Here is a 27,263-nt window from a genome sequence, read left to right on the forward strand (position 1 = left end):
AAGGAAACATTCTGGTGTTGCTTCTAGCCTAATCTTTATTGCCCTGCTTACAGAAACTGCCTCTCTGATTCACCCTTATTACATTGTAACAGCTAAGGCGAAGCGCCCATCAACCTGAGTGATGTTGAGTTGGCTATGCCCACCCAGTCACATGACACTGAGCCCTGCCTACCCAGCTGCTCATTAGGGCAGAGAACTGGTTGTTAAATTCTTTGAATCCTACCATTGCCTTTTTGTTTTTTCATTTGTCTCCCCTGAGTGGACAACTGATCCTTTTAAACTCTACCCTAATCAACCCTCCTGATTACAGAAAACACAACCTGGTAAATTTATTTTACTTTATTATAAGGATGCATTAACAGAACCGTGCATGTTTGAACGTACATTTCTCCTGCCATGCCTTTGAACTGGTCAATCCATGAGGGTGGTGCCTTCCTAAATATCTTTCCTTGACCACTGAGGGACTCTAGGCTCCTCTCTCTCTTGTCTGATCATTACCGAGGAAGCATCTCTTCCATTCATCTGCCAGGGCCATTCTCACATACCATTACAAGCATTCACCAAGTTTCTAATGGAAAGACAGTCCTTTTTTCCCTCCTCCTCTGTTCACAAATGCCAAATTTCTAGGATGGAAACCTTGGTGGTCGTATTGGACCTCATCACCCCTCTTTAGATACTCATGATCCATTTGCTAGCTTGTTCCTACTTACATGCTTAAAGGTAAAGGTTCTCTTTGCAGAAGCATGGTAGTCGTTCCTGACTCTAGGGGGCGGTGCTATTCTCTGTTTCAAAGCCCAACAGCCAGAGCAGCCCAAAGATGTCTCTGTGGTCATGTGGCCATCATGACTAAACACAGAAGGCGCATGGAGCGCTGTTATTTTCCCACCAAAGGTGGTCCCTATTTTTTCTACTCACATTTTTTACGTGCTTTCGAACTGCTAGGTTGGCAGAAGCTGGGACAAGTAACGGGAGCTCACTCCATTACGTGGCACTAGGGAATTTGAACCACTGAACAGCCGAGCTTTCTAATCGACAAGCTCTTAGACACTGAGCCACCGTGTCTCTCTTACATGCTTGGGCTCTGATAAACACAGAGCCCAGGAAAAGAACTGGAAGATTCCAAAAGGAGTTACTGTGACTAGAGAAAGTGGACAAGACTACATGGTGGCCAGTTTAAAATTCCCAGGGTCTGAGATGAAAATGGGAAAGATTCTTGATACTTACCTGTGGGCCAGGAATGGATAGACCTGGCAGCCCAGGGAGACCAATGGCACCTTTAACACCTGACGAGCCCTTGATTGGAAAAAAAAATTACAGGTCCTCCTTGACTTACAATCATTTGTTTAGCAACAGGTTGAATTTATAAAGCACTAAAAAAAGTTATTTATAACCAGTCCTCACACATACAGCTGTTGCTACTGTTCCATTCCTGAACTTCCAGGTTGCCCATAGGGCCATTTTTCACTCCCAGGAGGCTTCAGGGAGGCCTCCTGAACCCTCCGGAGGGCCTCCGGGGGTGGAGGAGGCTGTTTTCTCCCTCTCCAGGCTCCTAGAAAGGTCCATTGCATGCCAAAAGCAGGATGGGGGTGTTCATGCACACATGTGGATGGGGGGATCATGCACAGGCATTCCCTCACCCATAATTCTATGTGCGCAGCCCTCCGCGTGCATGTGCACACAACCCTCTGCGTGCATGTGCACGCAACCCTCCGTGCGCATGTGCATGCAACCCTCCACGTGCATGCGCACGCAACCCCTCCCCTCCACTTTTGGCGCGCGATTGGGAAAAGCTTAGCCATCACTGCTACATGGCATCTTCCCAGATAGTTTCTGAAAATGGGGGAAGCCATATTCCCCCATGGCTTCCCCCATTTAAGTCACTTAACAACTGCAGTGAATTGCTTAACAATGGTGGCAAAAATTTGTAAAATCAGGTGTGCTTCATTTAACAGTTGCCTTGCTTAGCAACAGAAATTCTGGCCCCAGTTGTGGTTTTAAGTTGAAGTCTATCTATGTTCTGCACAGATTCCAGACAGGCTCAGTCCAGTCCAAACACTAATGTCTCCAGCTTGGTTTTGTAATTAGTTTCCTGCTAAAAATACATCATATGATACTCATTTTTTCAACCCCCCCCCCAATTTAAAAAATAAATACATAATGCAGTTTGAATCAGCATGTATCCTAATTGTAGTTGATAGCTGTATTCTGTGCAATTAGGGCTCTCTTTCCTACCCAAAGTATCCCCGAATATTCACAAACCTGCAGCTGATTTGAGACACTTATTTATGGTAACAAATACGGGGAACGGAGAAGAAATAATTAATCAGGGAAGCTCATAGCTTCCGTATTGATTCTTATTTAGATTTTATTAGCAGCATTGCAGCCAAGCTCTCAGAAGGGATCTCAACATGAAGCAAAACAATTTTAAATTCAGTGACCAGAAAACAAAAGATGTAATCATGTACTGCAGTATTATTACATTCTGTCATCAGAGATAAAAAAAAAAAACCAAAAATCAGAGGCATGAAAAAGCAAAAGGGAAAAAAAGAGTTTTGCTCTTGAAATGATACCAAGCTAATTGTCACATGTCTCAGTGAAAGAAGCATGGACAACCTGTAGTCATCTGTTGGAGCTGGATTACAACTCATATTAGCCCAGAGCTGGCTACTGGCCATGCGGTGGACTCCAACAACATCTGAATGGCAAACTTTCAATTGTATGGTTACGTCGATCATCGGGAAGCACCATGCATATAAAGTTGGGATTGCTGGAATGCCTCCCCGAGACCCCATCAGAGAAAGAAAATAAGCAAGGACAACAATGGAAAGCAAGGAGGATGAGGAGGGAAAGGAAGAAAGGGTACAGCAGAGGAAGTAAGGGAGGGGAAGTAAGAGTAGGAGAGAAGAGAAGGAGGAGGAGGAGAGAGGAGGAGTGGGGGAAAGAGAGGGGAAGAAGAAAAGAGGAAGGAGAGGAGGAAAGAAGAAGGCAGAAAAGGGAGGTTGAGAAGATGGAAGGAGTAGGGTTGTTGCAAAATAAGATGGAGATACGGGATGGCAAGAAAGTGACCACAGCTGTGTTTTTTATATTTGTAAGAAGATGGTGATAAATGTTAATAGTATGTATAAAAATGTATATTTGTGAATGTATTTGAAAGGAAAAAATCTTTATGAAGAAAAAACAACAGGAAGCACCATGCTACTGGTATTATCCTAATTGGACATCATCAGACATGGGTAGCCAGAATTGTGTATGTGGGGGCTTAACTGTCAGGTACATGGGACGAAAAACATGAGTACATTGCTCAGAGTAGCTTCTTTATTGCCGATTGTCCATAGACAGAATCTTGCCAGACTGAAGCACACTCTGCATAACTATCAATCATGTGAAGGTTATAGAGAGGAGGGTCCTTTCTCTGTCTGCAAACCAAGCACTTAAGGCTGATTTGTCTTTTAGCTCCCTGGGAAACAGCCCCTCTCTCCCGCATTCAGTGCCAGATTCAAAATCAACCTAACATGGGTTTCCCTCTCCAAGAACTGAACTGACCATTCATCCCATTCTGACTATACTATACCTTTCTTCCTGCAACATCACTGAGCATCAGGACCTGTGTATCTCCTGAAGCTAGTGTGCTTTATTGTAGTAATCTAAATTTCGATGGTGCATGAGAGTTCAATGCCCAGAAGAGGGTTTGAGCCCTGTAAAATAACATCTGATTACACACGCCCGATGATTGCCAATAAGGATGAAGCCAGTCATGCAGTGGCTCATATGGTCAATGTAATTAAAAATGCCACAAAGAAAATGTGCTGGATAAAGATAGAATCCCACCCCCATAGAGAGTAAAAGGAAGTTGTGTTAAACCTCATACATGGGAGTATGCCAGAATATAACATTTTTTTTTCTCTCTCTCTCCTTTGAGAGCCAAAGGAAATAGCAATAGCAATAGCAATAGCAGTAGACTTATATACCACTTCATAGGCCTTTCAGGCCTCTCTAAGCGGTTTACAGAGAGTCAGCATATTGCCCCCAACAATCTGGGTCCTCATTTTACCCACCTCGGAAGGATGGAAGGCTGAGTCAACCCTGAGCCGGTGAGATTTGAACCGCTGACCTGCTGATCTAGCAGTAGCCTGCAGTGCTGCATTTAACCACTGCGCCACCTTGGCTCTTAGATGGTGTGGTGAAAACTTCTCTATCAGCTCATGGTGTTATTCTGATTCCTTGCACCTGACACCAACGGCTTGTCAGATACATTTCACAAGGATATATAAATATAGAATGAGAACATAAAGATGGATTAAGCACTTACATGGATGTTCCTAGATAGCAATAGTACTTAGACTTCTATACCGCTTCAGTGCTTTTTACAGCCCTCTCTAAGAGGTTTATAGAAGCAGCCTCTTGCCCCCAACAATCTGGGTCCTCATTTTACTGCCCTTGGAAGGATGGAAAGCTGAATCAACTTTGAGATGGTGAGAATTGAACTGCTGGTAGTTGTCAGACTTAGCCTGCAATACTGCATTATAACCACTGCACCACCACAGCTCTTTTCATTTCCCCAACAATAGGAAATGACACCTTTCCACATGCAGATGCTCACCTTTGCACCTTTTATTCCAGCATTTCCTTCTGGACCACGAGGTCCTGGAGGCCCCTAAAGATCAGGAAAAAAAGGGGGGGCAATTACTGTACAGCAAAAGCAAAGGTGCTGTAATTTCCAGGCTAGTGCCAGATTTTATTTTGTTATTTGCATGCCTCCAACTCCATATGGATTCCCAAGAGTCTGCAACACCAGCATGCAATAAAACCATGAATATAGCAGTAGACTTATATACTGCTTCATAGGGCTTTCAGCCCTCTCTAAGCGGTTTACAGAGAGTCAGCATATTGCCCCCAACAATCTGGGTCCTCATTTTACCCACCTCGGAAGGATGGAAGGCTGAGTCAACCCTGAGCCGGTGAGATTTGAACCGCCGAACTGCTGATCTAGCAGTAGCCTGCAGTGCTGCATTTAACCACTGCGCCACCTCGGCTCTTCATCTGAATCACCACCCTACCTATTCCATGAGCTTTATTTTTTGCCCTAAAACTGTCCAAATGATTGGGATCAGTTATCCTGTCTCTGGTATGCAGTGAGGGATGGCCTTCCTTCTTTCCTTCCTTCCCTCCCTCCCTCTCTCCCTCCTTCCCTTCAATTTCTACAGCCACCCATCTTAGTCAATAACTCCAGGTGGCTTACAATTTAAAAACATATACCCTGTTTTCCCAAAAATAAGACCTCCCTGGATAATAAGCACAATTGGGATTTTGAGCGCATGAGCTAAAATAAGCTCTCTCCAAAAATATTGCAACACAGCAGCGGCCATGAGGTGACGCACCTCAAAAATAATAAGACCTCTCTAAAAATAAGGCCGTGTTTATTTCGGGGGTTAAAAGAAAATAAAACCCTGTCTTATTTTCAGAGAAACACAGTAACAATCAAAATATTAAAAAATATTTTAAAAGAATAAAAATAGACCATCCAAAATAATAGACCCATCCAGAATAAATATAGGCAGCAGCTGAGATACTTGACCAGTTAGCAATACAGCCAGAAAAGGGGAGAGGGCTTAATGTATTCACCATCCTAGTTTGGGGACCATGACCAAGATTTTAGGGTCCTCTGAAAGGTTAAGAGGGTTGGGGCCATTCCAATCTCTGAAGAGAGATTGTTCTATAGAACAGGGGCCACTCCAGGAAAAGCTTCAATTCTACTGTAGGCCCTGCCAGATGATAATCTTTGGCTGATGAGATCTGCAGCATGCCCATTCTTCTAGATCTAGTTGGATGGGTTGAGGCTTTTGGAAAAAGGTGATCCCTGTGTGGTCAAACAGGGTAGCAAGGTGGTGCCCAGTGGGTTGATACTTACTGGATTTCCTGGTAAACCTTTCTGCCCAGGTTCTCCCTGTAAAAGCAGATAAACATTGGGGGTTGATGCTAAAGGTAATGCATGATTGAAGCAACCTATACCCCGTATCTGTCAAGGTTTTGACAGATGCCCTAATTAACTCATGAAAAATGCTTTGCAAGTTGACAATATCAAAAGGAAGTTACTTACTTCTGGCCCTTGGATTCCTATGCCAGGGGTACCTGGTTCCCCCTAAAAAGTTGCAAAAGTTATGTCAGTGGAAACATGACTCTTAGTGAAAAGCTTTCAGCCCACAATTCTTGAGAAGAATTAGCTTCATGTTTCTCCTCCTCTTCCCTCCACCAAGGAACCCAAATCCATGTCTTAACCCATCCTATGGAGGCAGGGGTGGGTTGCTACCAGCATTACTGCCGGTTCCATGCACATTTGCACCTAAAAAGATCTGCGCATGCGCACGTTAGAAAAGGGAGAAAAATTAAATTTTTGCAATGAAGATTGTTCTGCACATCAAGATGGCATCTCTGCTGATAGAACCGGTTCAGGGGCATGGCAGGCCGAGTTACTATCTACTCAGCTGAACTGGTCTGAACTGGTAGGAACCCACCTCTGTAAGGAGGACATCTGATCAGCCCTTACCTCCATCCTGCTCCATAAGCTTTATTTATTTTATTTATTGGCCTGGAACTCATGGTAACTACTTAACAATAGCTATTCATTTTTCTGTGAGTCTCTTTTATCATCCCAGGAAAGCTAAAAAGGGATGTCTGTGAAAGGGTCTGAATGAATACAAGCCTGGTTGGTACTCACCTGCAACCCCTTCAGGCCAGGAGGCCCCTGAATACCTGGAAGTCCCGGTTTTCCCTGAAAATTGGAGGAACAAAGAATGAAGAATTAGCCCAATGCATTTAGAACTTTTCAGTTCTTCCCCTTTGAAGGTATCTAGTTCAACGACATAGTGGACAAAACTCAAGAGAAATGTCTTCCATCTTTGACAATAGCCTATTCCAGTTGTACTGGATCACTTCCTATAATTCCCAGCCTATGTGGCCAATTACTTCTGCATGTACTGACGGAAGAGAAGATTTGTATTTCAGAGTTGAACTGTGAGGTCCTTGATATTCTCCGAGTTTGGAGGTTTTTCATTTTATTACCAAACTAAGCAAGTCATACAGATGCAATGGATGGCTGTGAAAGTTGGACCATAAGAAAGGCTGAGGGCCAAAGAATGGAGGCCTTTGAACTGGTGCTGGAGAAGATTCATGTGAATCCCTTGGACTCCAAGGCAATCCAGCCAGTCAGTCCTAGAGGAAATCAACCCTGACTGTTCTTTAGAAGGCCAGAGCCTGAAGAGGAAACTCAAATCCTTTGGCCACCTAATGTGAAGGAAGGATTCCCTTGAGAAGAGCCTAATGCTGGGAAAGATGGAGGGCAAAAAAAGAAGGGAATGGCAGAGAATGACTGGATGGAGTCACTGAAGCAGTCAGCATGAGCTTAAATGGACTCCGGAGGACAGTAGAGGACAGGAAGGCCTGGAGGAACATTGTCCATGGGGTTGTGATGGGTCAGACATGACTTTGCAACTAACAACAAAGCGAGTCCATCCATGGTGATAATGTTTGGTAATGAAATGTCTACAAAAAAAAGCAACTAAGCTCAGAGAATACAGAGGACATCACACATCTGTATGCCCAAGAAGATTGCTTTATCAAAGGGATGGAAATCTGAAGCCCTCCAGATGTTGGATTGCAACATCCCCATATTCCTAGCTAATAACGAGGGTTGTCAGGATTTATAGTTGTAGTTGCAAGTTTCCCGCCCCTGCTTGATTAGGATCCACTTGATAGATAATTCTGAGGGAGAAAATTGATGACCCTGTGGTTGATTTGGGGAAAAAAATGTGTATTTACACTGGAAAGGATGAACTACAGTGAATAGCTATATAAAGCCTTAAGCTTTTACATCTCTAAATTTTGGAAGGGTTTATTCAGATAATCGAGATGAATCTTACACCTCAAGTAAGAAGCCAAATTAAAGCATTATCAACAGATGGCTCCTCAGTCTCTGCGCGGGCATATCTAGTGCAGAGAAATTCACCTCATTTAGTAATTGGTTCCACTTTCACCACATTTCACTACCTGCCTTTCCACAACTTAAACCCATTATTCTTTGTCTCGCACTCTGGGATGAGAAAAAGTGGTCTTAGCTTCCTTTCTACCATATCCTCAGGTATTTAGACTGCTCTAATATAATCTTCAATCTTCTCCAGGCTAAAATAGGCCCAAAATACTTTCATTTCTCTTCACCCTTTTAAGCTTTACTTCACAATCTGAAAGGTACAAAGAGTTTTCTTCTTTTAAAGTAAAATCAACATGGAGATTTTGAGCAAGCTAGAATCTGAATCCCAGAGGGAAATTCTGGGATGCTTCTGTGCCTGAGTGAAATTGCAAAATACACAGAATATTAGACTGGGTCAACTTTGCCAGCATGAACAAGGGCATCTCTCTCAAGTTAAGGTTAAAGAGCAACATTTGTGAGAATATCACTAAAGCGCTATTACCCTAAGTTATCCTCCAAACCATCAGATATATTCTCAGCTTAATAAGATTACAGCTTGGTTTATTTTGTAGCCTTAATAAAAAAAAATCTCATGCAGATAGATTTTCTTTTGTTAATCAAAGTCTGGGAACATTAATGATTTGACATTCATTGTTTCGCAATGGTCACCTTTTATTCAAACAAGCTGCTTGATGGAGGTGTTCTGATATGTAAATCAAATCAGTTAATTAAAGGAATAAAAACCAGCAGTTAACACGGTGCCTTCAAATAAACTTGATTGGAACCACAGATGAGAGAAAATGTATCTTCATGCAATACGTAATTAACTGATGAAAGTCATTTTTGCACGCTCCGGCGATGCCTCTTGCCTTAAGAGATTAGAAAGATTCAGGGAAAAAGGATTCTGCCAACAGCTATTAGCCATGCAAGCCGGAGGCTGCTCTTCCCCAATTTGATGCCTTCCTGATTACAAAGTCCATAATCCCTAGACATCTTACTCAAGGCCACATGGAGTGAGAACCATGGGGCTCTGCAATCTGACACCGAAGGAAATTCAATTACTGGAAAACTGAATCCAGCCCTCAATGAGTTGGCAAGTTAGTCTAAAGCTGTGATGGCGAACCTATGGCCAGCCTGCCACAGGTGGCACGCAGAGCCATATCTGAGGGCACGCAAAGTCTCATTCCAGCAAGCATGAGCATGTTGACAAGCTGATTTTCAGCCTTCCGGAGGGTGGGGGGGAGACCATTTTGTCCTCCCCAGGCTTCAAGAACTCCTCCGGAGACTGGGGATAGCAAAAAATGGGCCCAACGAGCCTATCAGAAGTTTAGAAACGAACTTTGGAGGCTTTCCTGAAACCTGGGGAGGGCAGAAAATGGCCCAACAGGCCTACTGGAAGTCCGGAGGCTTCAGTGGGGCCTGCATGCATGCGCAGGGGGGAGCGTGAGGGAAGTGTGCACGTATGCGGAGGGAGAGGGCATTGTGTTGGGTGTGGGCATTCAGGTCCACCCTTTTGGCACCTGATTAGTTAGAAAGTTGTTAGAATATTCATGATTGGGAGAGACATAGTAGCAAGGTCAGCCAATGAATAGGCATAGCAACTAAGTTAGCCAATGGGAGCTTAAACAGATCTGACCCTGTGCTGAGAATCAAAACTGAAACAACTCTGTCTGTTCTGAATTCTGAAATGAAACCTGATGTTCTCTCCTGCTTGTGTTCTGCTTGTAACTTCTACCATGTTGAAAGAATCCACTGTTGGTATTGCACATTTATTCATCTGTTATTATGTATATAAATAAGTTAATGAATCCAGCTGAATTAGTTATCTGTGTGTGCTTTCTGGATTTGATTTTTTCTGCAACAAGCTCTGATAAAAGCTACTTACGGGTTTGCCTGGCTGACCCACACCTGGAAGACCAGGATCTCCTTTTTGACCAGGTGTACCTGGGATACCAACTGCTCCAGAGTCTGGGCTGATGATGGGACATGACTCACAAGCATCTCCCTGTAGGATGACAGAAGGCAGGTGAGAAACAACACACACTGATAGGTCAGTTCCAAGTTTTATACAAGTACTATGTTATTTCTTCATACAACATGTCAGACAGCCATTGATGACAGAAAGCTACAGAGCTGGAATGGAAGATGTGGGACTCTTCACTGGTCATGCTCTCCACATCCACAACAGTGTAGCCATGGTGCACCACTCAAGCTTTGTGCAAACAGATTGTTTAAATCACTTATGAAGAAGGTTTAGAGAAAGAGGAATAAGCAACCAGAGGCTCATAGACATAACTGGTAGCAGAGGAATCCACTATTCTGTGGAAATATATGAAACTAGCTGATAACCCGACATTGCCCGGGAATTTATTTATAGGGGGGAAAATGTCTGGACCAAACGTAATTTCTAATGTTGGATTTTCCCCCTTACCAGAGGGAGCCCCTTTGTGGAGTACTGTGAAGCCGTAACCATGGCAAATCCACTGTGCTGCACAGTAGAAGCCATTTCACGTCAGTACAGTAGAAGCCATTTTAAGGCACAACAGGCTGTATCTTAACAGAACACACACCCCGAGGGGTGTTAGGGGTATCTTACCCCACAGTATTTTTTTTCCAGAGAGTAAGTCATCTGTGTACCAAGTTTGGTTGAAATTGCTCAAGGCGCTCCAGAGTTATGCTGCAACACACACTCACTCATTTGCTGTTCCCAAGAAAATCACATATAATTCATTAGGAACTGACCTCTAAAGAGATTCTGCTTTAAATATTATTTTCATTGTTTGATAGAATAAACAATTTGTCTGAGATGTCATATTTTTTTACAGGGGGAACAGTCAACCCCTCATTCCTCCCTCTTTCTCTTCTCCTTCCTTCCTTCCATCCATAAAGCTAGATTCCCCCCTCTCTCCCTAAAGCTAGATTCCTTCCTCCCTCCTCCCTCCCCCCTCCCTCCCTAAAACTAGATTCCTTCCTTCCTTCCTTCCCTTCCTCCCTCCCTAAAGCTAGATTCCTTCCTTCCTTCCTTCCTTCCCTCCCCCCCCCCAAAGCTAGATTCCTTCCATCCTCCCTCCCTCCTTCCTTCCGCCAGGGGTGTCCATAAGATATGGTCAAAACAACCAAGATGACAATAATGATGGTACAAACAGCACTCTGTTTGTTATGTGTCATATGTACTCTACCTTGACTTTTTTTTAACCATAACTGTGGATACCCCTGCTAACTCTCTTTATAAATGACTGTGTTCCTCTAGATTTACAAATGTGTTAAAATTATCTCTTCTACTTGCTGAAAGCTGCAAGTTTGGTGGATGAGAAACAGTTTAGTCAGGGTGAGCTTAATTGTTGGTATGGAGTATTAATAGGTGTCCAAGCTATTTTTCTTATGAGTTCCCAGTGTTTCAAAGGAGCGGACTCTCACCTTTTCACCTTTCACCCCTGCTGGTCCTCTGATGCCAGGCTCCCCAGAAAGGCCAGGTACACCCGCTTCGCCAGGTGTGCCTGGATCACCTGGGTTTCCTCCATCACCCTGGGAAGCACAAAAGTTTAACAGATTAACAGACAGATTAACAGAGTTGGAAGGAACATTATAAGTCATCTAGTCCAACCCCCTGCTCAAGCAGGAGACTCTACACCATTTCTGACAAATGGCAGTCCAATCTCTGCTTGAAAGCCTCCAGTGATGAAGCTCCCACAACTTCCGAAGTAACTTCTGTTCCATGGGTTGATTCTTCTCATTGTCAGAAAATTTCTCCTTATTTCTAGGTTGAATCTCTCCTTGGTCAATTTCCACCCATTGTCTCTTGTCCTACCCTCAGGTGCTTTGGAGAATAGTTTGACTTGCTCTTCTTTGTGGCAACCCCTGAGATATTGGAACACTGCTATCATGTCTCCCCTAGTCCTTCTTTTCAACAAACTAGACATACCCACTTCCTACAACCATTCTTCATATATTTTAGCCTCCAGTCCCTAAATCATCTTGGATGCTCTCCTCTGCACTCTTTCTAGAGTGAGAGAGAGGAAGAGAGAAATGAAAACTCTTTTGAGAATGGCCTTCTCTCTTATTCCTCTTATTCCTCACTGAAGAATCGAAACTATGCATGTACACACACACACACACACACACACACACACTTAAGATATGAAGAAAGTTCATCCTTCTAAACCAAAGTGGGTCTTGGGTAGACAGCAAAGCATGCTGAATTTATATGACCCAAGTCTTACATTCAGTGTGGCTGTATTCATGCATCATGCTCAGACGAATTCAGATGTAATAGTTACAATTGCACAACTCCCTAAATGCGTGCTTCCGTATATGTTGTGTCTGTGATGCTATACAATATAACAGCAGACAATACCCAGAGCAATGTGCTACAAGAGTCATAGCAGGTCTTCTGTAGCATGGTCATAGAACTGGTACTAATACAGAGGTGGTATTCAGCATGTTCTGACCAGTTCTGGACAACTGGTAAATACCACCTCTGACTGGCCCCATCCCCATCTATTCTCTGCCTCCCAAGCCCCAGCTGATTGGGAGGGAATGGAGATTGCAATATCCTTTCCCCAGGAGTTGGGAGGGAATGGGGATTTTGCAGTATCCTTCCCCTGCCACGCCCTCCAACCCATGCCCACAGAACCGGTTGTAAAAAAAAAAATGAAAAAGGAGGATTTTTGGGACTAAGCATGTGCTTTTTACTGTCTCAGGAAACCTAGGTCAGAACAACATGATGCTTACGAAGGCCAACACTAGCTAAAGATTTACAGCAGTTGTGATTTCACATTTTTTGTGTATATAATAATAATAAGAGTGGGTGCCTGGTGGGCTTATTTTATCTCCTCAGCAGCAAGGTCACAGTGGTCTGCTGGGTGTCAGTTAACACAATGCCAAATCCTCTGACCACTATATTATATATCATTTCTCCTAAATTCTACGAAACCTTTCTAATTCCTAATGCTAATTCCAGGAAGTGGCTACGGATGGTCAGGAACCCACTGCAAGGTTGCCAGGCAACGCAGAGGGGACGGTGGCGGCTGTGAGAGGAAAGGTATGCGAGTGCACAGGCCAAGATGGTCCGCTTTGTAAGGGTTGCTAGGCAACTGCGGTTCTAGTTCTTGAGCCTTGGGGCCTGTGTGCCTTTCAGAATGGCATAAAAAGGAATTTCCAGAATTGAATTATTCCTCAGTTCTAAAGAACAAGCTGCTTCTGCCGAAATTATTTCATCTATATTCTTGAACGATGCAAGAAACCTTCCCCTCCACCTCATTGTGCTCTGGCCTAACGTGCATACCAGTGGTGGGTTCCTACCAGTTTGAACTGGTTCGGCCAAACCGGTAGTGGTTTGACAGCCTTGGTTGCTAGAACCACATTTGTTAAGTGAATCACTGCAGTTGCTAATATAATAACACGGTTGTTAAGTGAATATGGCTTTCCCATTGCTTTTGCTTATTAGAAGGTTGCAAAAAGGAACCCCATGACGGAGGGATACGGCAATGGTCATAAGCATGAATCAGTTGTCAAGCATCCGAATATAAATCATGTCACCATGAGGATGCTGCATTGATCATAAGTGTGAAACATGGTCATAAGTCATTTTTTCAGTGATGTTGTAACATTAAACGGTCACTAAGTCGAGGGCTACCTCCTGTAACTTATATGCATTTACACCCATACAGGTAGTCCTCAATTTACAACCACAATTGGAGCCGGAATGTAGGCCGTTAAGGAAAATGGTCAATAAGTGAGTCACATCGGATTTTGCCATTTTTTTTGCCACACACTTGTTAAGTGAATCACTGTGGTCATTAAGTGAATTATATGGTTCTTAAGCAAATCCATGCCCCCCCCCCCCCAGTTAGCTGGGAAAGTCACAAATGATGCTCATGTGACACCAGGACCCTGCAACTGTCATAAATACATGTCAGCTGCCTGAATTAACACATAACCACAGTGATGGTTGTAACTACGAGGACTGGCTGTAAGTCATTTTTTCAGCACCACAGTAACTTTGAACAATCAATAAATGACTGGTGTATAGGTAATTTACCTATACGGATAATTTACATCTATAGGTAAATTACAGTGACCATTCATCTTTTATTATAAAGGCCCGTTCTTTATTTCAGAAAGCTGGCCTTTAGATTTATTTCATTTAATTATATATTTTCTTAGTTTGGCCCTTGAAGTTTCCTTTCTAAGGTGTGTGTGTGTGTGTGTGTGTGTGTGTGTGTGTGTATGTATGTACATGTATGTATGTTTTATGTTCTAATGAACAGATGACTGAGGAACGTGGCTTCAACAATTATTTATTGATCAAGTAACAGTAAGAGCGAACAGTGCTAACAAGAACAGAATGGAACCGGCAACAGAGCCGCCTGACAGCTATTTATATGGGCAGCTGTCAGGTGAGGAACCAATAAGCGAACAGCATCTCTCCCGCCGGCTGGCAATCGCGCCAGAGCCAATCAGGGCTTTCCCCTGATCTGACTGCAGCTGCCGGCTGTATCCGGGAGGACGTAAGACTGCTTTCCCCCGGATTGCGCATGCATAATCCTTTAAGTACTCAGGATGTCTGCATGTGCTCTGGGAACGCCTCTGCAGAGAAGTGTCCATTGTTGTCATCGTCGGTTCGTGCTCATGACGCAGCTGAACGGGAGGCCCAACCCCCAACTCAGTGCCAAAATTTAAAGGTAGGACATCTGCCGAGATCGCAACGGGCGACGCACAGTTCAGGTTGCTGTTTTGGGACATGTGTGGCTGGCAGGCGGTGTCCGGTGGAGTCTCTGAAGCTGGCACAGCTGGCTGGAGGAACGACCTTGTGGTCTTGTGGTGGCGAAGTTCATTTATATGGCGCCACCAAAGTTTTCCATCACTGAGCTGGAACAGGGTCCCGTTATTTCTGTGATGAGTCCCGGTAGCCATTTGGGAGCACCTGCAAAGTTTTGTGTGAATACCCCTTCCTCCACCAGGAAAGACCTAGGGGGCCCTTGAAGTCGGGAAGTGGAAGGGGAATAAGAGGGGTGCAGGTGATCAAGTGTGGTGCGGAGGCAACGGCCATGAGTATCTTGGCAGTATCTTTGCCCGAGGCCTGGCAAGGAGTGGTATGTTGGGCCCTGAGATACATTTGGACTCTGGCCAGCCAGGGAAGGTGGTTCATCCGGACGAGAGTCTCTTTGGCCGAGCGGACAGCCCATTTGGCCAACCCGTTCCCGGAGGGGTGGTAAGGATCGACCTGGGCATGGCGGATCCCCAGGCTAGCCAGGTACGTCTGGAAGACCTCGGACATAAATTGCAGCCCATTATCGGAAACTATGATGTCCAAAAGCCTGTGCATGGTGAAAAGGGTGTCCAGAATTTGGATGGTGGCGCCAGAGGTGGTAGTTTGTATCAGGAAAAGTTCGACCCACTTAGAGAGAGCGTTGACCACTATGAATAAGGTCTGACCTGCAAAAGGCCCTAGGAAATCCACGTAGAGGTGACTCCATGGGGCGGAAGGGATGTCCCACTCCTGAGGTGGACTGGCGGGAGGGGATGGACGAACACTCTGGCATGGAGGGCACCGTTGCACCCATCCAGCAATGTACGAGTCCATAGAGGGCCACCAGACATAACTGCACCCTAGGCTTTTCATGTGCACAATGCCTGGATGGTCCTTGTGGAGGCGGGTCAGGATTGGGTGGCGGAGCATGGAGGGAATCACAACTCGAGAGCCCCACAGGAGGCAACCCTCTAAACTGACAACTCATCACGGCATCGGAAATATGGCAGGAAGGTGGCAGATTGTGTGTCCGCCGCCCAGCCTCTGCAAACCACGTCCATAACTTTAGAGAGGACAGGGTCCTTAAGGGAGGACTGCGCAATGTCCGCTGTGGAGAGCGGCAAGCGCAGATCCTCAATGAGGCAAATGGAGGTGGTGGGGGCAGGGTCAGAGACTAGTTGGGGCGGGGGGTAGCGGCTCAAGGCGTCTGTGTGGCCCATGTGCTTTCCTGGCTGGTAGAGTAAGGTATAGGAGTAGGCAGCTAGGAATTCAGCCCAGCGAGACATATGAGGGGAAAATATTGGGGGGGGGGGTTGGCTTGTCCCCTGCCAATATCCCCAGGAGGGGTTTGTGGTGTGTAAGGAGTGTGAAGGGTCTGCCATATAGATAGGGGTGGAAACGTGTTCCTCCTGTCACGGCAGCCAGGGCCTCCTTGTCCAGCTGGCTGTAATTTTGCTCAGACTTGGACAAGGTGCGGGAGTAAAACACTATTGGGGCCTCGGTGCCATTGGGAAGGACGTGGCTCAAGACGGCCCCAACACCGAAGGGTGAGGCATCACAGGCAAGGAGGAGGGGAAGTCGCCCATTGTATTGAATGAGCACGGGGGCGGATGTCAAAAGGCCTTTGACAGACGCGAGCGCATGCACCTCGCGGCTAGTCCAGGCCCATGGCACGGAGCTGTCCAATAGGTGGTGGAGTGGCTCCGCCATGGTAACCTTGTGGGAAATGAAAGTAGCATAAAAATTTAGAAGACCCAAAAAGGCCTCCACCTTATTCATGGGTGTGGGCGCCGAGGTAATTGCATCAATTTTGACAGGGGTGGGCTCCAAAATTCCCTGCGCTATAAGTTTGTCTAACTCCGCATCGACCTTTTCCTGCAAGGCGAAAGGTACCCTTCTGGCTTTAAGTTGGATGGGCGCCACCGAGGGATCCAGTTTGCGGGAGATAGGGGTGCCGTTGTAACAGCCTAAAGCTGGATCAAATACATTGACAAATTCTGAGAGCAAAGAGTCAATGTCGGAGGCCAGGCAAAGTGAAATAATGCCTGAGATAGACAGGCCCAGGGCTCAGAATCAGTGAAGCCCTAACAAAGAGGCCAGGGGGTTGCGGACCACAATGAGAGGTAGGGGACCCTTAAAGTGGCCGTACTGGATGAGTAACATGCCGCAGTCCACAATGGGAATAGGGTTCCCCTGGTAGTCACGAAGATGGCAGGTGGAGGGGGCTAGTTGACGTAAGCGGAGGTTCGGAAGCAAAGCCTTCAAAGTGTCCCATGACATTATGGACCAAGCAGAGCCAGTGTCTAGCTCCATTGTACATGGCTGGCCTTCAATGGAGACACAGAGGTGCAGCTTACCATGACCCCCCAAGGCTGTGGAGGCTGAGTCCACTACCCATTCGAGGTTGGTTCCTTCAGGTTCCATGATGGTGAAACACCCTTGTCATGTAGAGGAGGGAGTAGAGGTGGGCCAGTGGTTGGAGCCAGGTAAACTAGCTGCCCTTAATTCAGCGGGACCAGAATGGCAGATGGCTGCAATGTGGCCCTTTTTTCCACACTTGTGGCAGATGGCTGCCTGGAATTTGCATGAGGAGCATAGGTGGCAGCCCCCGCAGCTGAGGCAACTTCTTCCATCCCTGAGAGAGAGCAACTTTAGGTGGTCAATGGTGAGGTCTACTTCAGACTTCAACTTCTCAGGGCCAAGTTGACAATTAACAGAGGAGTGAGGGAAGGAAGGCATAGCAGCTGGAGGGAATCTCCTGAGGTCTGGGGTGGACTGATCGGCCATTTCAGAGGTGCGCGCCTCATCCACCGCAATTTTTAAGGTTAGTTCGGCACGGGAGAGGATGCGGCGGTGTAAATTAATGTCCCTTAGGCCGTAAATAAATTGCTCGAAGAGGGCCTCATCCAAATCAATGAATTCACAGTGGATGGCGGCGGCCTGGAGAATGGCAACGTGTTCAAGGAACGCATCCCAAGATTCTGCCTCAGGGCGGAATGCCGTGAAAACAGAAGCGGCAGCCATGGTAGGAACTCGAGTGGGGTCCGTTTCACACGTCCTCGTCACCAGTTTTATGTTCTAATGAACAGATGACTGAGGAACGTGGCTTCAACAATTATTTATTGATCAAGTAACAGTAAGAGCGAACAGTGCTAACAAGAACAGAATGGAACCGGCAACAGAGCTGCCTGACAGCTATTTATATGGGCAGCTGTCAGGTGAAGAACCAATAAGTGAACAGCATCTCTCCTGCCAGCCACGAACCGCACCAGAGCTAATCAGGGCTTTTCCCTGATCTGACTGCGGCTGCCGGCCATATCTGGGAGGACGTAACAGTATGTATGTGTATATGACTCAGCTGATAAGAGAGGATAGTTTGTAGTTTAGAGGTTAATATAACTGCCTGACGTGTAAAAACAGCCCAAGTTCGAATCTCAGCTAGGGTATGGCTAGCTAATGAGAGCTAAATAGCTTGAAATAGATCTATACTAGCCTCCCTTCATTTATTCATCAGCAAAAACTATACATATACATATGTGTGTGTGTGTGTGTTTTACATACTAAATTAGGGTCACTATAAAGTGAATGCATCATGATGATTGCTGAGTTTTGAATAAGAAAAGGTTGTGTGAACTGCTGTTTCCAGGCTTTGGGTGATATGTGAACCAGCCAGCCATGCCCCCATTGGAGTCTGAATCTGCAGGGGAAGATGAGCTGGAAAAACAGCCGACAGAGATGGAGATGGTGGGTCTGTTGGCCTTGGAGGATGCTAGGGAAGGGCAGAGTCAATCCAGGCAAAGCTTTTCAGGATCAAAAAGGCTTGCAGACAGTGAGGAGCAGGAGAGACAGTGCTCAGGCAAAGAGCAAGGACCACCCCCTCCTGATCCTAGAGCACGGAGAGAAGAGAGAAGGTGAGACCAATGCAGAGTGATCCGGCTACGAGGGAGGAGAGTGCCCCGATCCCCTTCACAAGGCACAACTGGGGACTGAGATGTAAGGAGGTGCCAGTGGGAGGGGCATTTGTCAAGAACAAGCGTTGAATCTGTGAAGCCTTATGTGCATTTGCCGACACCTGGATATTGCTGTGGGGCTTGCCTGGTTTGTCTGCTTCATTGAACTTCTGGCCCTGGTTACTGTTTGGTTAAACCTGGCTTATTGGACTGCTGGACATGGTTACTGTTTGGCTAAACCTGGCTTATTGGACTGCTGGCCCTGGTTACTGTTTGATTAACCTTGCTTACTGGATTACTTGCAGCCAGAAGTTGCTGAAGGTACATGTGAGAGCTTTGCTCCAGGACTTGTAATAAATATGGGGACATTTGGTGGCAAAGTTGGAGCAATAAAGGGGAGTTAGACCTGTTCTCCAGCTCTGTTGCTTTTTGTCACAACCCGGGTCATCACACAGTCCATTGTACCATATTCAATAGACTAGAATGAATAAAACCATGGTTTTGTGTAATTAGGTGAATCTGTCCAAATGCATCTCCCTCAAACTTCCTGTTGTAGCCATGGTGCATCTGGTGGGACTTGGTCCCTGCTGGTGATAGGATAAAGGCAGACCCATCTCCATCTTTATGTGCCCTGCAGCATTCCAAGTGCTCAGTTTTAAAAGATGCAATACATGTGGAACAATATTATTCCTATAAAGATTGAGGAAATAATCTGTTTTCCGTGAATAAGGAATGCATGAAGGGATTCATTTTCTGCCAGAAGTTATTTAGAAAGGGTTTAATCAGAATAATAAGACAGACTCCACTGAAGGAGCAATTTTCTACCCACATCATATTGTAGATCTGGGTGATGGTTAAGAAATGGATGGAATAACAGAATAATAAAGCAGGCAAACAAAGGAAATATATCGCTGAATATTTCCAGTGTTTTCTCTTTAGCTTTTATAACTTGATTGCATTAGAAATTATTGCAGTTTTCTTCCACAATTAGATCACGTCAGTATATAATTTATGCATTTTCCCTAGGATCCAGCCTTAATAATGCAAATGAATGCACTGGATTTGCAACAAACACATCAGTATTTTGTGAAACAAGTGATGGTCCTGGCCACAGTCAGAAGCTCATCCTGTTCACTTTTGGGCTGAGAAACCACAGTTTTTCTTACCTTCTGGCCTTTTAGTCCAGCTTCTCCAGCTACTCCCTAAAGCAGAGAAAACAAATACAAACTGAATAGTTTCCCACCCAGACCGATTGATTGCAACTACCTTATGGCAGCTGGAAATTCCTTTTATAGTGGTTTGTCAGGCAATCTAACAAGGAAGCTCCTAGCAGTATCTTCTGCAATCATGTTCTGCATGGAACAATGGCATCAGCTGTCAAATCACAGCAAGATCTACTGTGGAGTCTTTGATGCTCTCAAAGCTTGGTGGTTTTCTTGCAGACGTTTCATTATACAACCAGTAGTGGGTTCCTACCGGTTCGGCCTGGTTTGGCCGAACTGGTAGTGGCATGCTGGCCTGGATCACAGAACCGGCAGTGACCCAGGCTGGCCACGCCTCCGAACTGGTTCCCCAGTTGTTGCAGTTGCCACTGCTATCTTATTTTTGAGTTCTGTGCATGCACAGAACAATTTCTATTGAATTGTGCATCCAGCGCAAAGAAGCAAACTAAGCTCAGGGGAGTGCAGTCTGGGTAAAACCCCAGGCTGTCACTGTGGCGAAAGGAGACAAAGGGATTGACATCCAGAGAGAGATTTTGTAAGCCAACTGTCTATGGAGATTCTCAATCATCCAGGTCATGGTTGTCCTAAAGGTGCTTTTCATGGCAATTGGGCTGTCTTGGTTTTTTCCCATGAAAAGTTGAACTGAAGAAGCTTCTTGGATAAGAAGTGAAATGTTTTCAAGGAAAAAAAACACCAAGAAAGTCCAGTTGCCTGTTTTGAAAAGCATTTTTGTCAGCCAACTCTATTTTGAGCAAGTTTATGTAGTCATCGCATTGAACTAAAATCAAAAGTAGACTCCTTTCCACTTAAATTCAATCCTCTTTCATTGATAGAGTCATCTTATTGTTGAAATGGGCAACATATATTGTGTTTCTCGGAGTATAAGATGCACCCTTTTCCCTCAAAAAACAGGCTGACAATCTGAGTGTGTCTTATACATCGAATACAGCATTTTTTGCCTCCTGAAGCCCCACCCCTTCACCAAATTGGCCATGCATAGCTTGTAGGAGGCTTTCAGAGAGCTCCTGGGGGCTGGGGAGGGCAGAAATGAGCAAAAACGGGCTGGTTTTTTGCTCATTTTTGCTCCCCCCCACCCCCAAGGAACACTCTACAAGCCTCCTAAGGGCTATTCATGCCTTTTTTGGAAAGGAGGTTTTGGGAGGTTTGCAGAGTGCAAAAACTTTTTTTTATTAGCCTCTTCAAAACCTTGGTATGTCTTATACTCTGGTTCATCTTATACTCCGAAAAATACAGTACATTTAACAAATAGACAAATAGATATTGAATAAACAAATATCACTGCATCTATGCTGCACTACTTGTGGACCTCAACTACAAAATGAATGAATGCATTTCACTCTATCAGGAAAAGGTGGTTTCCTTTCACATCTAGGGACCATGTTCCAACAAGTCCTATTAGGAGAACAGCTCCCCTCTCCCCAAATGAGACATAATGGAGAGGTCCACTCACTGGTTTTCCAGGAAGTCCGATCCCAGGGAGTCCCGGTTCACCCTTTTCACCCTGGGGTCCAGGGACACTCACTGTAACCGGTCCACCTTCGAGTGAAGAGCAGGATGTGCACGATTCACCCTGAGAAAAAGTGGTGGGATAAGAGAAAAGACTTGTCAAAACTCATAGCTCTCTTAGAGGAACCAGTATATCACACTCATTTCATCTCTTGTTATCAAGGTGCTCACCTTCTCGCCTTTGACTCCTGGACCTCCAGTGTCCCCTTTATTTCCTTGGATTCCCTGAAAAAAGAGAATAAGTTAAGATGCAATTAAGGAGGGAGTGGGAAAGGAGGAAAGCCAGAGGGTTCTTTTAATCTTTAATCTTGGCATTGTAGTTTAGACAGATAATGGAACCAATCATTAAAGTTAATTGTCCAGTGTTAGAATGTATTGAGCGGCTCTCTGAGCTCCTGCCTGTGAGTGTCTGTGTTGTAACATCTGGAACAGAATTTCTGAAGAGGAAAATAACCCCACGGAGAGCCTAAATATATGTGATTCATTCATCAGAATTTAGAATTGCTATTGTTTGCTGCAACTATCTCTCCTTCTACACCCCCATAAAAAGCATTCCCGTTTACTTGGTTACTAATTTTTGTTATTGTTAGATATTTTTATCCCACCTTCATTATTTTATAAATAAGTCAAGGTGGCAAACATAGCTATTCCAGTGGTGGGTTCTGGGCGGTATGGCTCGGTATGAGCGCAGCCACCATACCAGAGTGGTGGGCCGCTTGGCCCACCCACCCGCCCGTGTTCCTTACCCTTTTTTGAGGCAAACGGGCCAATTGCACACGCACACATGCACAGTGTGCAGCACCTGCGCGAACATTTATCGAGCAGTTGAGTGTCACTGGAGGGGTGGCATGTGCATGCATGTGCAGCATGAATACTTGCCGAGGACACCCGGCCCTGTCACAGCATACCAGTTGTGCCAGGATCCGGAACCCACTACTGAGCTAGTCCTTTTTTTCCCCAAAACAACAAATTTTGAGGTGGGTTGGGCTGAGAGAGGGGGAATTGGCCCAAGGTCGCCCATCTGCCTTTCATACCTACAGTGGTGGCCAAAATTGTGGAAACCTTTTGGGAAAACTGTATTTTTGAGGTTTAATAGCTAATAACACCACTTTTGGGGGGAGTTTCAAGATAATCATATTCCACTGCTGGAATGGCCTGGGAATAGCTCAGACTTTAACCCAATTGAAAATCTATGGCGCCGACTAAAGAAACTTGTTAGTCAGAAGCGACCCAGCAATAAAACCCATGTAATAGAAGCAATCATTCAATCTTGATTTCACATTATAACAGCTGCAGAACTAAAAGACCTGGTCCACCATGGGAAGATATTGTACGGCTGTTATTCATGCTAAAGGTTACCCAACTAAGTATTAACTGACATGGTGATAATTTTTGCATAGCTCATTTTACTTTTCTTCTTTATAACCGCTATTCTAATAGCAAATCCTTCATAAAAGTTATTGCATTACATTCTTGATTAAATTATCTTTACATTGATATGTAATCTTATGGTACTACTCCAAAAAAAGTGGTGTTATTAGCTAGTTTTAGAAAATACACTTTTCCCAAAAGGTTTCCACAATTTTGGCCACTACTGTAAGCCAAAACTAGAACTCACTGTCTCCTGGTGATCGATCCAAAGTCAATCATTTCACTATTATGTCTAAAGTAGAACTAGGACTCACAGTTTCTGGGGATTGGCCCAAATTAACCCAGCTTTCATGGCTAAGGTCGGTCTAGAACTAGAACTCACCATCTCCTGGCTTCTAGCATGGTGCCTTCACCACTAGACCAAACTGGCCAGTATCTGGAAAGTGACCTGAAAGACTGTTCTTTGAGAACTCAGAGAGGGTGACATTTTATTTAATGTGGTTTCTCACAATTGATATGGCTTTCTTATGCTTTCACAACATCTTCACGCTATTCACACTACAGAAGGTGATTCTGCAGAGAACTCAGCTGTTAGGATTCCAAATAGCACCCAAAAGTAAATCAGAGTGAGGCAAAAGATTCCCCAAATTAATTAATTGGCATATCTGGGGATTAATTAATTGGCACATCTGGGGAAACCCGAATCTGAAAGCTTCCTGATTTTCCCCACCTAGTTGAAAGTTCAAGATCTTGCCCTCATACCCACAAGTCCATCCCATGGTCCAATCTCCCACTGCCATGCAGGCAGCTTCCACCCATCCAGTTCCGGTCAGGTGCAGAGATAAAGGATGATTGTGAGTTTCTAAGAAGAATGTTATTATGGCTACATATCACCCAACTCCATATAATCCCCCCTCCCATTTTCCCACATTAGAAAATGAATAATAGAATGTGTGGTAGGCCTGAAGTCCATAAAGAAAAGATGGATTGCAGACCTGACACCAGCACCATTACAAAACTTGCTTGCGTGGTCCTACTCACAGGTTTTCCCATAGGTCCAAAAAGTCCAGCATCTCCCTAGGGAATAGACAAAGACAGGTGGGTTACTGAAAGAAGCAAATGGGCCATAATGGAACTTCTGAGATAAAAGCAGCCTATTGATCAAAGGATTAACCTGGAAAAAGCAGGAGGAATAATCTAAAGCATAAACCACAGCTCAAGGTGACAACGTTTCTTCATTCCACACACAAACAATAATATGGTATTAAGTACTATTGGCAGCTCAGTTGGTACACTGAATTGATTTTGGTGCTCACATAAAGAATCTGAGAAACTGTCATTAAGTGACATTAAATGGCCTAAATAATGATCATAAGTTCCCAGAAAACTTTGCAGATTTCTATGGAAGATCATTAGGTTAAACCTGCAAATATGTAGCCTCCCCGCAAGACAGGAAGCTTATATATTCATGCATTGTGAACATGGCACTGGAATCCCTGCCTTGTAAAAGAAGACAATAATTCATGTTTATGAGCCTAAATCTAAGACTGTAGATTTATGTGTTCTTTAAATAACTCAGTAAATAATCCAAGCAAGTAAAAACAGGGATGATAAAGAACGAAAAAACAGAACACTGTAGACATATCATGAAACACACAGATACACACATAAACAGTTACAGTCAAAGTTGTATTAAACTCTGAATGAACAAAGGCTTGAAACTGAATGATACATGCTGAACATTTTACCTTTTCTCCTTTAAATCCAGGCATTCCAGGGAGGCCAGGTTTGCCCTGTGGGGTGGGGTGGGAAGAACAGTGGCCAACTTCAGTGAGGAAACTATTCATATGGCATTTATCAAGACAATTGATCAAAAATAAAACTAGTCTTCAACTTACGACCCTATTTGGGACTGGAATTTCTGTTGCTAAGAGGGTTGTTAAATGAGTCATGCCTGATTTTTATGATCCTTTTTTTTTGCAATGGTTGTTGAGAGAACTGTTGCAGTTGTTAAGCGAATCAGGAAGTCATTAAGGACATCTGGCTACGCTCACTGATTTTGCTTGTCAAAAGCCATCTGGGAAGATTACAAAGGGGAATACATACCAGTTGTAAAGCACATGAATTATGATCACATGGCCATGGGGATGCTGCAACAGTCAGATTAACAGATTTGGAAGAGACCTTACAGGTCATCTAATTGAATCCCCCACTCAAGCAGGAGACCCTACACCATTTCTGACAAATGGCAGTCCAGTCTCTTCTTGAAAGTCTCAAGTGATGAAGCTCCCACAACCTCCGAGGGCAACTTCTGTTCCATTGGTTGGTTGTTCTCCCTGTCAGAAAGTTCCTCCTTGTTTCTAGATTGAATCTCTCCTTGTTCGGTTTCCATCCATTATTCCTTGACCAGCACTCAGGTGCTTTGGTAAATTGCTTGACCCACCCCTCCTCTCTGTGGTAGCCCCTTAAATATTGGAACACTGCTATCGTGTCTCTCCTGGTTCTTCTCTTCACTAGACTAGCCATGCCCAGTTCCTGCAATCGTTCTTCATATGTTTTAGTCTCCAGTCTCCTAAACATCCTGGTTGTTCTCCTCTGAACTTTTTCAGTAATTAAATATGAGCAATGGTCATCAATCACTTGTTTCAGAATCATTTATAGGCAAATGATAATATCTCCAGACTTGCAGGCCCATTTCAAGCAATCTTCTTTGTAATAATATAGAAATGATTTGCCCCTCTATTAGTGACTTTTTTCCATTTTCCATTCTAGCCTTCAATCCTGGCAAGTCTAAGCTATCCACCTGATTAATCAGGACTGATCAGACTTAGCTTCTTAAGATCAGCTAATGCCAACTAGATAGCAGTAGCACTCAGACATATACCACTTCACAGTGCTTTACAGCCCTCTCTAAGTGATTTACAGAGCCAGCCTATTGCTCCCAACAATCTGGCTCCTCATTTTACCCACCTCAGAAGGATGGGAGGATGAGTCATCCTTGAGCCAGATCGAACTGCTGGCAGTTGGCAGAATTAGCCTGCAATATTACTATTACTATTAGTCTTATCATTGTTCCTACCACTCATCTCCTCCCACTTATGACTGCATGACTGTAACTTTGTTGCTTGCATACTTAAAATTTATATTGATATTGATTGTTTCCTGATTACTTATTTGTATCCTATGACTATCATTAAGTGTTGTACCTTATGATTCTTGATGAATGCAACTTGTCTTTTTATGTACACGGAGACCCTTGGTACCAAAGACAAATTCCTTGTGTGTCCAATCACATTTACCCAATAAAGGATTCTGTTCTGTTCTGTTCTGTTCTGTTCTGTTCTGTTCTCTACTCTACTCTACTCTACTCTACTCTACTCTACTCTACTCTACTCTACTCTACTCTACTCTACTCTACTCTACTGCATTCTAACCACTGAGCCACCATGGCTCATACAATGCTGTCAACAATGAAGGCAAATATACAGGTCCCAGAATAATGTTGCAGGATCCAATCTGGATTGGTCACTGGGACTAGAGGTTTAGTCAGAATGACACATTCTGGTGAGAAAGATGGTCCCTGAGGATGGGCTCCAGTACAAGTTTGAAAGCTTCGAAGACTAAACCTCTGGTCCTGATGACCAACCCAAATTGGATCTTAGATGCTGCCATTTAATTGGATGGCCCATTTAAATAGTTTAAAACAATTAAACAACTTTGAACAACCCCTCCTCCCAATGCCCCATTAGCCAAATCTGGATATTCGTGTACAGTATTTTGTGCCCTGAAATATCATCAGCCAACTTTGCAGGAGAAAGCTGAGACAATAAATGAAAAGTAGGCCAGAAGATGATATGGACCTCATGAACTTTCCTATTCACAGAAAATGTTCAGGGCATTGCATTATATCCATGAGGACCAGAAACTCTCTTTGACATCCTTGGTATTGCTCTTCATCCCTCTACCAGTCAGAGGCATAAGCTCATAAAAAAAATCAAGGGTTTATACTTACGGGAAGCCCAGGAAGTCTCAACCAATTGCTGTTTTCAGACACATTTCCCCCCGGCCGTTGCGATTGAGAGGCGGGGGGGATGCATGACAAGCATGGTTCACCCTGAAGAGATAGAGAGCAAAAAGCCAAGGTTTAGATAGGGCCAGTTCAATTCTGCAGGCTGTTAAGTCAGTAAAGCTTCTGCCAGAGATGGTGTCAAAGGAGGTCAGAAGCCAAATGAGCTAATGTCTAGTAAATAGACTCAATCGAAGGAATACAGAGTACAAAATAACTGAGTTTGAAAGGACTTTGGAGATCTTCCTCCTGCCCAAGCAGGTGACTTTACACTTGTTCTGACCTAGGCTTCCCGAGAGCATGAAGCAAACTCCTTATTCTGACAAAATCCCCCTTTTATTAATTGACTGTGAATTCTGCTCATTCACATCCAGCAAAGTCTTTCAAGGGAGGATTTACAGTCACAGACCTT

General features: G+C 44.4%; 1 protein-coding gene across 1 annotated transcript in view; it reads right to left on the reverse strand.

Moving 5' to 3' along the window:
• Positions 1–27,263, reverse strand: part of LOC106548015 (uncharacterized) — a 105,819-nt gene that overhangs the window by 77,370 nt on the left and 1,186 nt on the right. The window contains exons 2-14 of the mRNA XM_087728348.1: positions 26,798–26,899; positions 24,534–24,578; positions 23,827–23,862; positions 21,586–21,639; positions 21,359–21,478; positions 19,831–19,866; positions 11,381–11,488; positions 9,849–9,968; positions 6,716–6,769; positions 6,098–6,139; positions 5,909–5,944; positions 4,601–4,654; positions 1,225–1,293 (exon numbers count right to left, since the gene is read on the reverse strand). Coding sequence (XP_087584474.1) covers positions 1,225–1,293; positions 4,601–4,654; positions 5,909–5,944; positions 6,098–6,139; positions 6,716–6,769; positions 9,849–9,968; positions 11,381–11,488; positions 19,831–19,866; positions 21,359–21,478; positions 21,586–21,639; positions 23,827–23,862; positions 24,534–24,557 — 753 coding nt within the window. The 5' untranslated portion in view covers positions 24,558–24,578; positions 26,798–26,899. The remainder of the gene's footprint in view (positions 1–1,224; positions 1,294–4,600; positions 4,655–5,908; positions 5,945–6,097; positions 6,140–6,715; positions 6,770–9,848; positions 9,969–11,380; positions 11,489–19,830; positions 19,867–21,358; positions 21,479–21,585; positions 21,640–23,826; positions 23,863–24,533; positions 24,579–26,797; positions 26,900–27,263) is intronic.

This window comes from Thamnophis sirtalis, unplaced genomic scaffold, assembly GCF_051295495.1.
Source record: "Thamnophis sirtalis isolate CommonGarterSnake01/CBP01778 unplaced genomic scaffold, rThaSir2_p1.2 scaffold_13, whole genome shotgun sequence".
Taxonomy (NCBI): domain Eukaryota; kingdom Metazoa; phylum Chordata; class Lepidosauria; order Squamata; family Natricidae; genus Thamnophis; species Thamnophis sirtalis.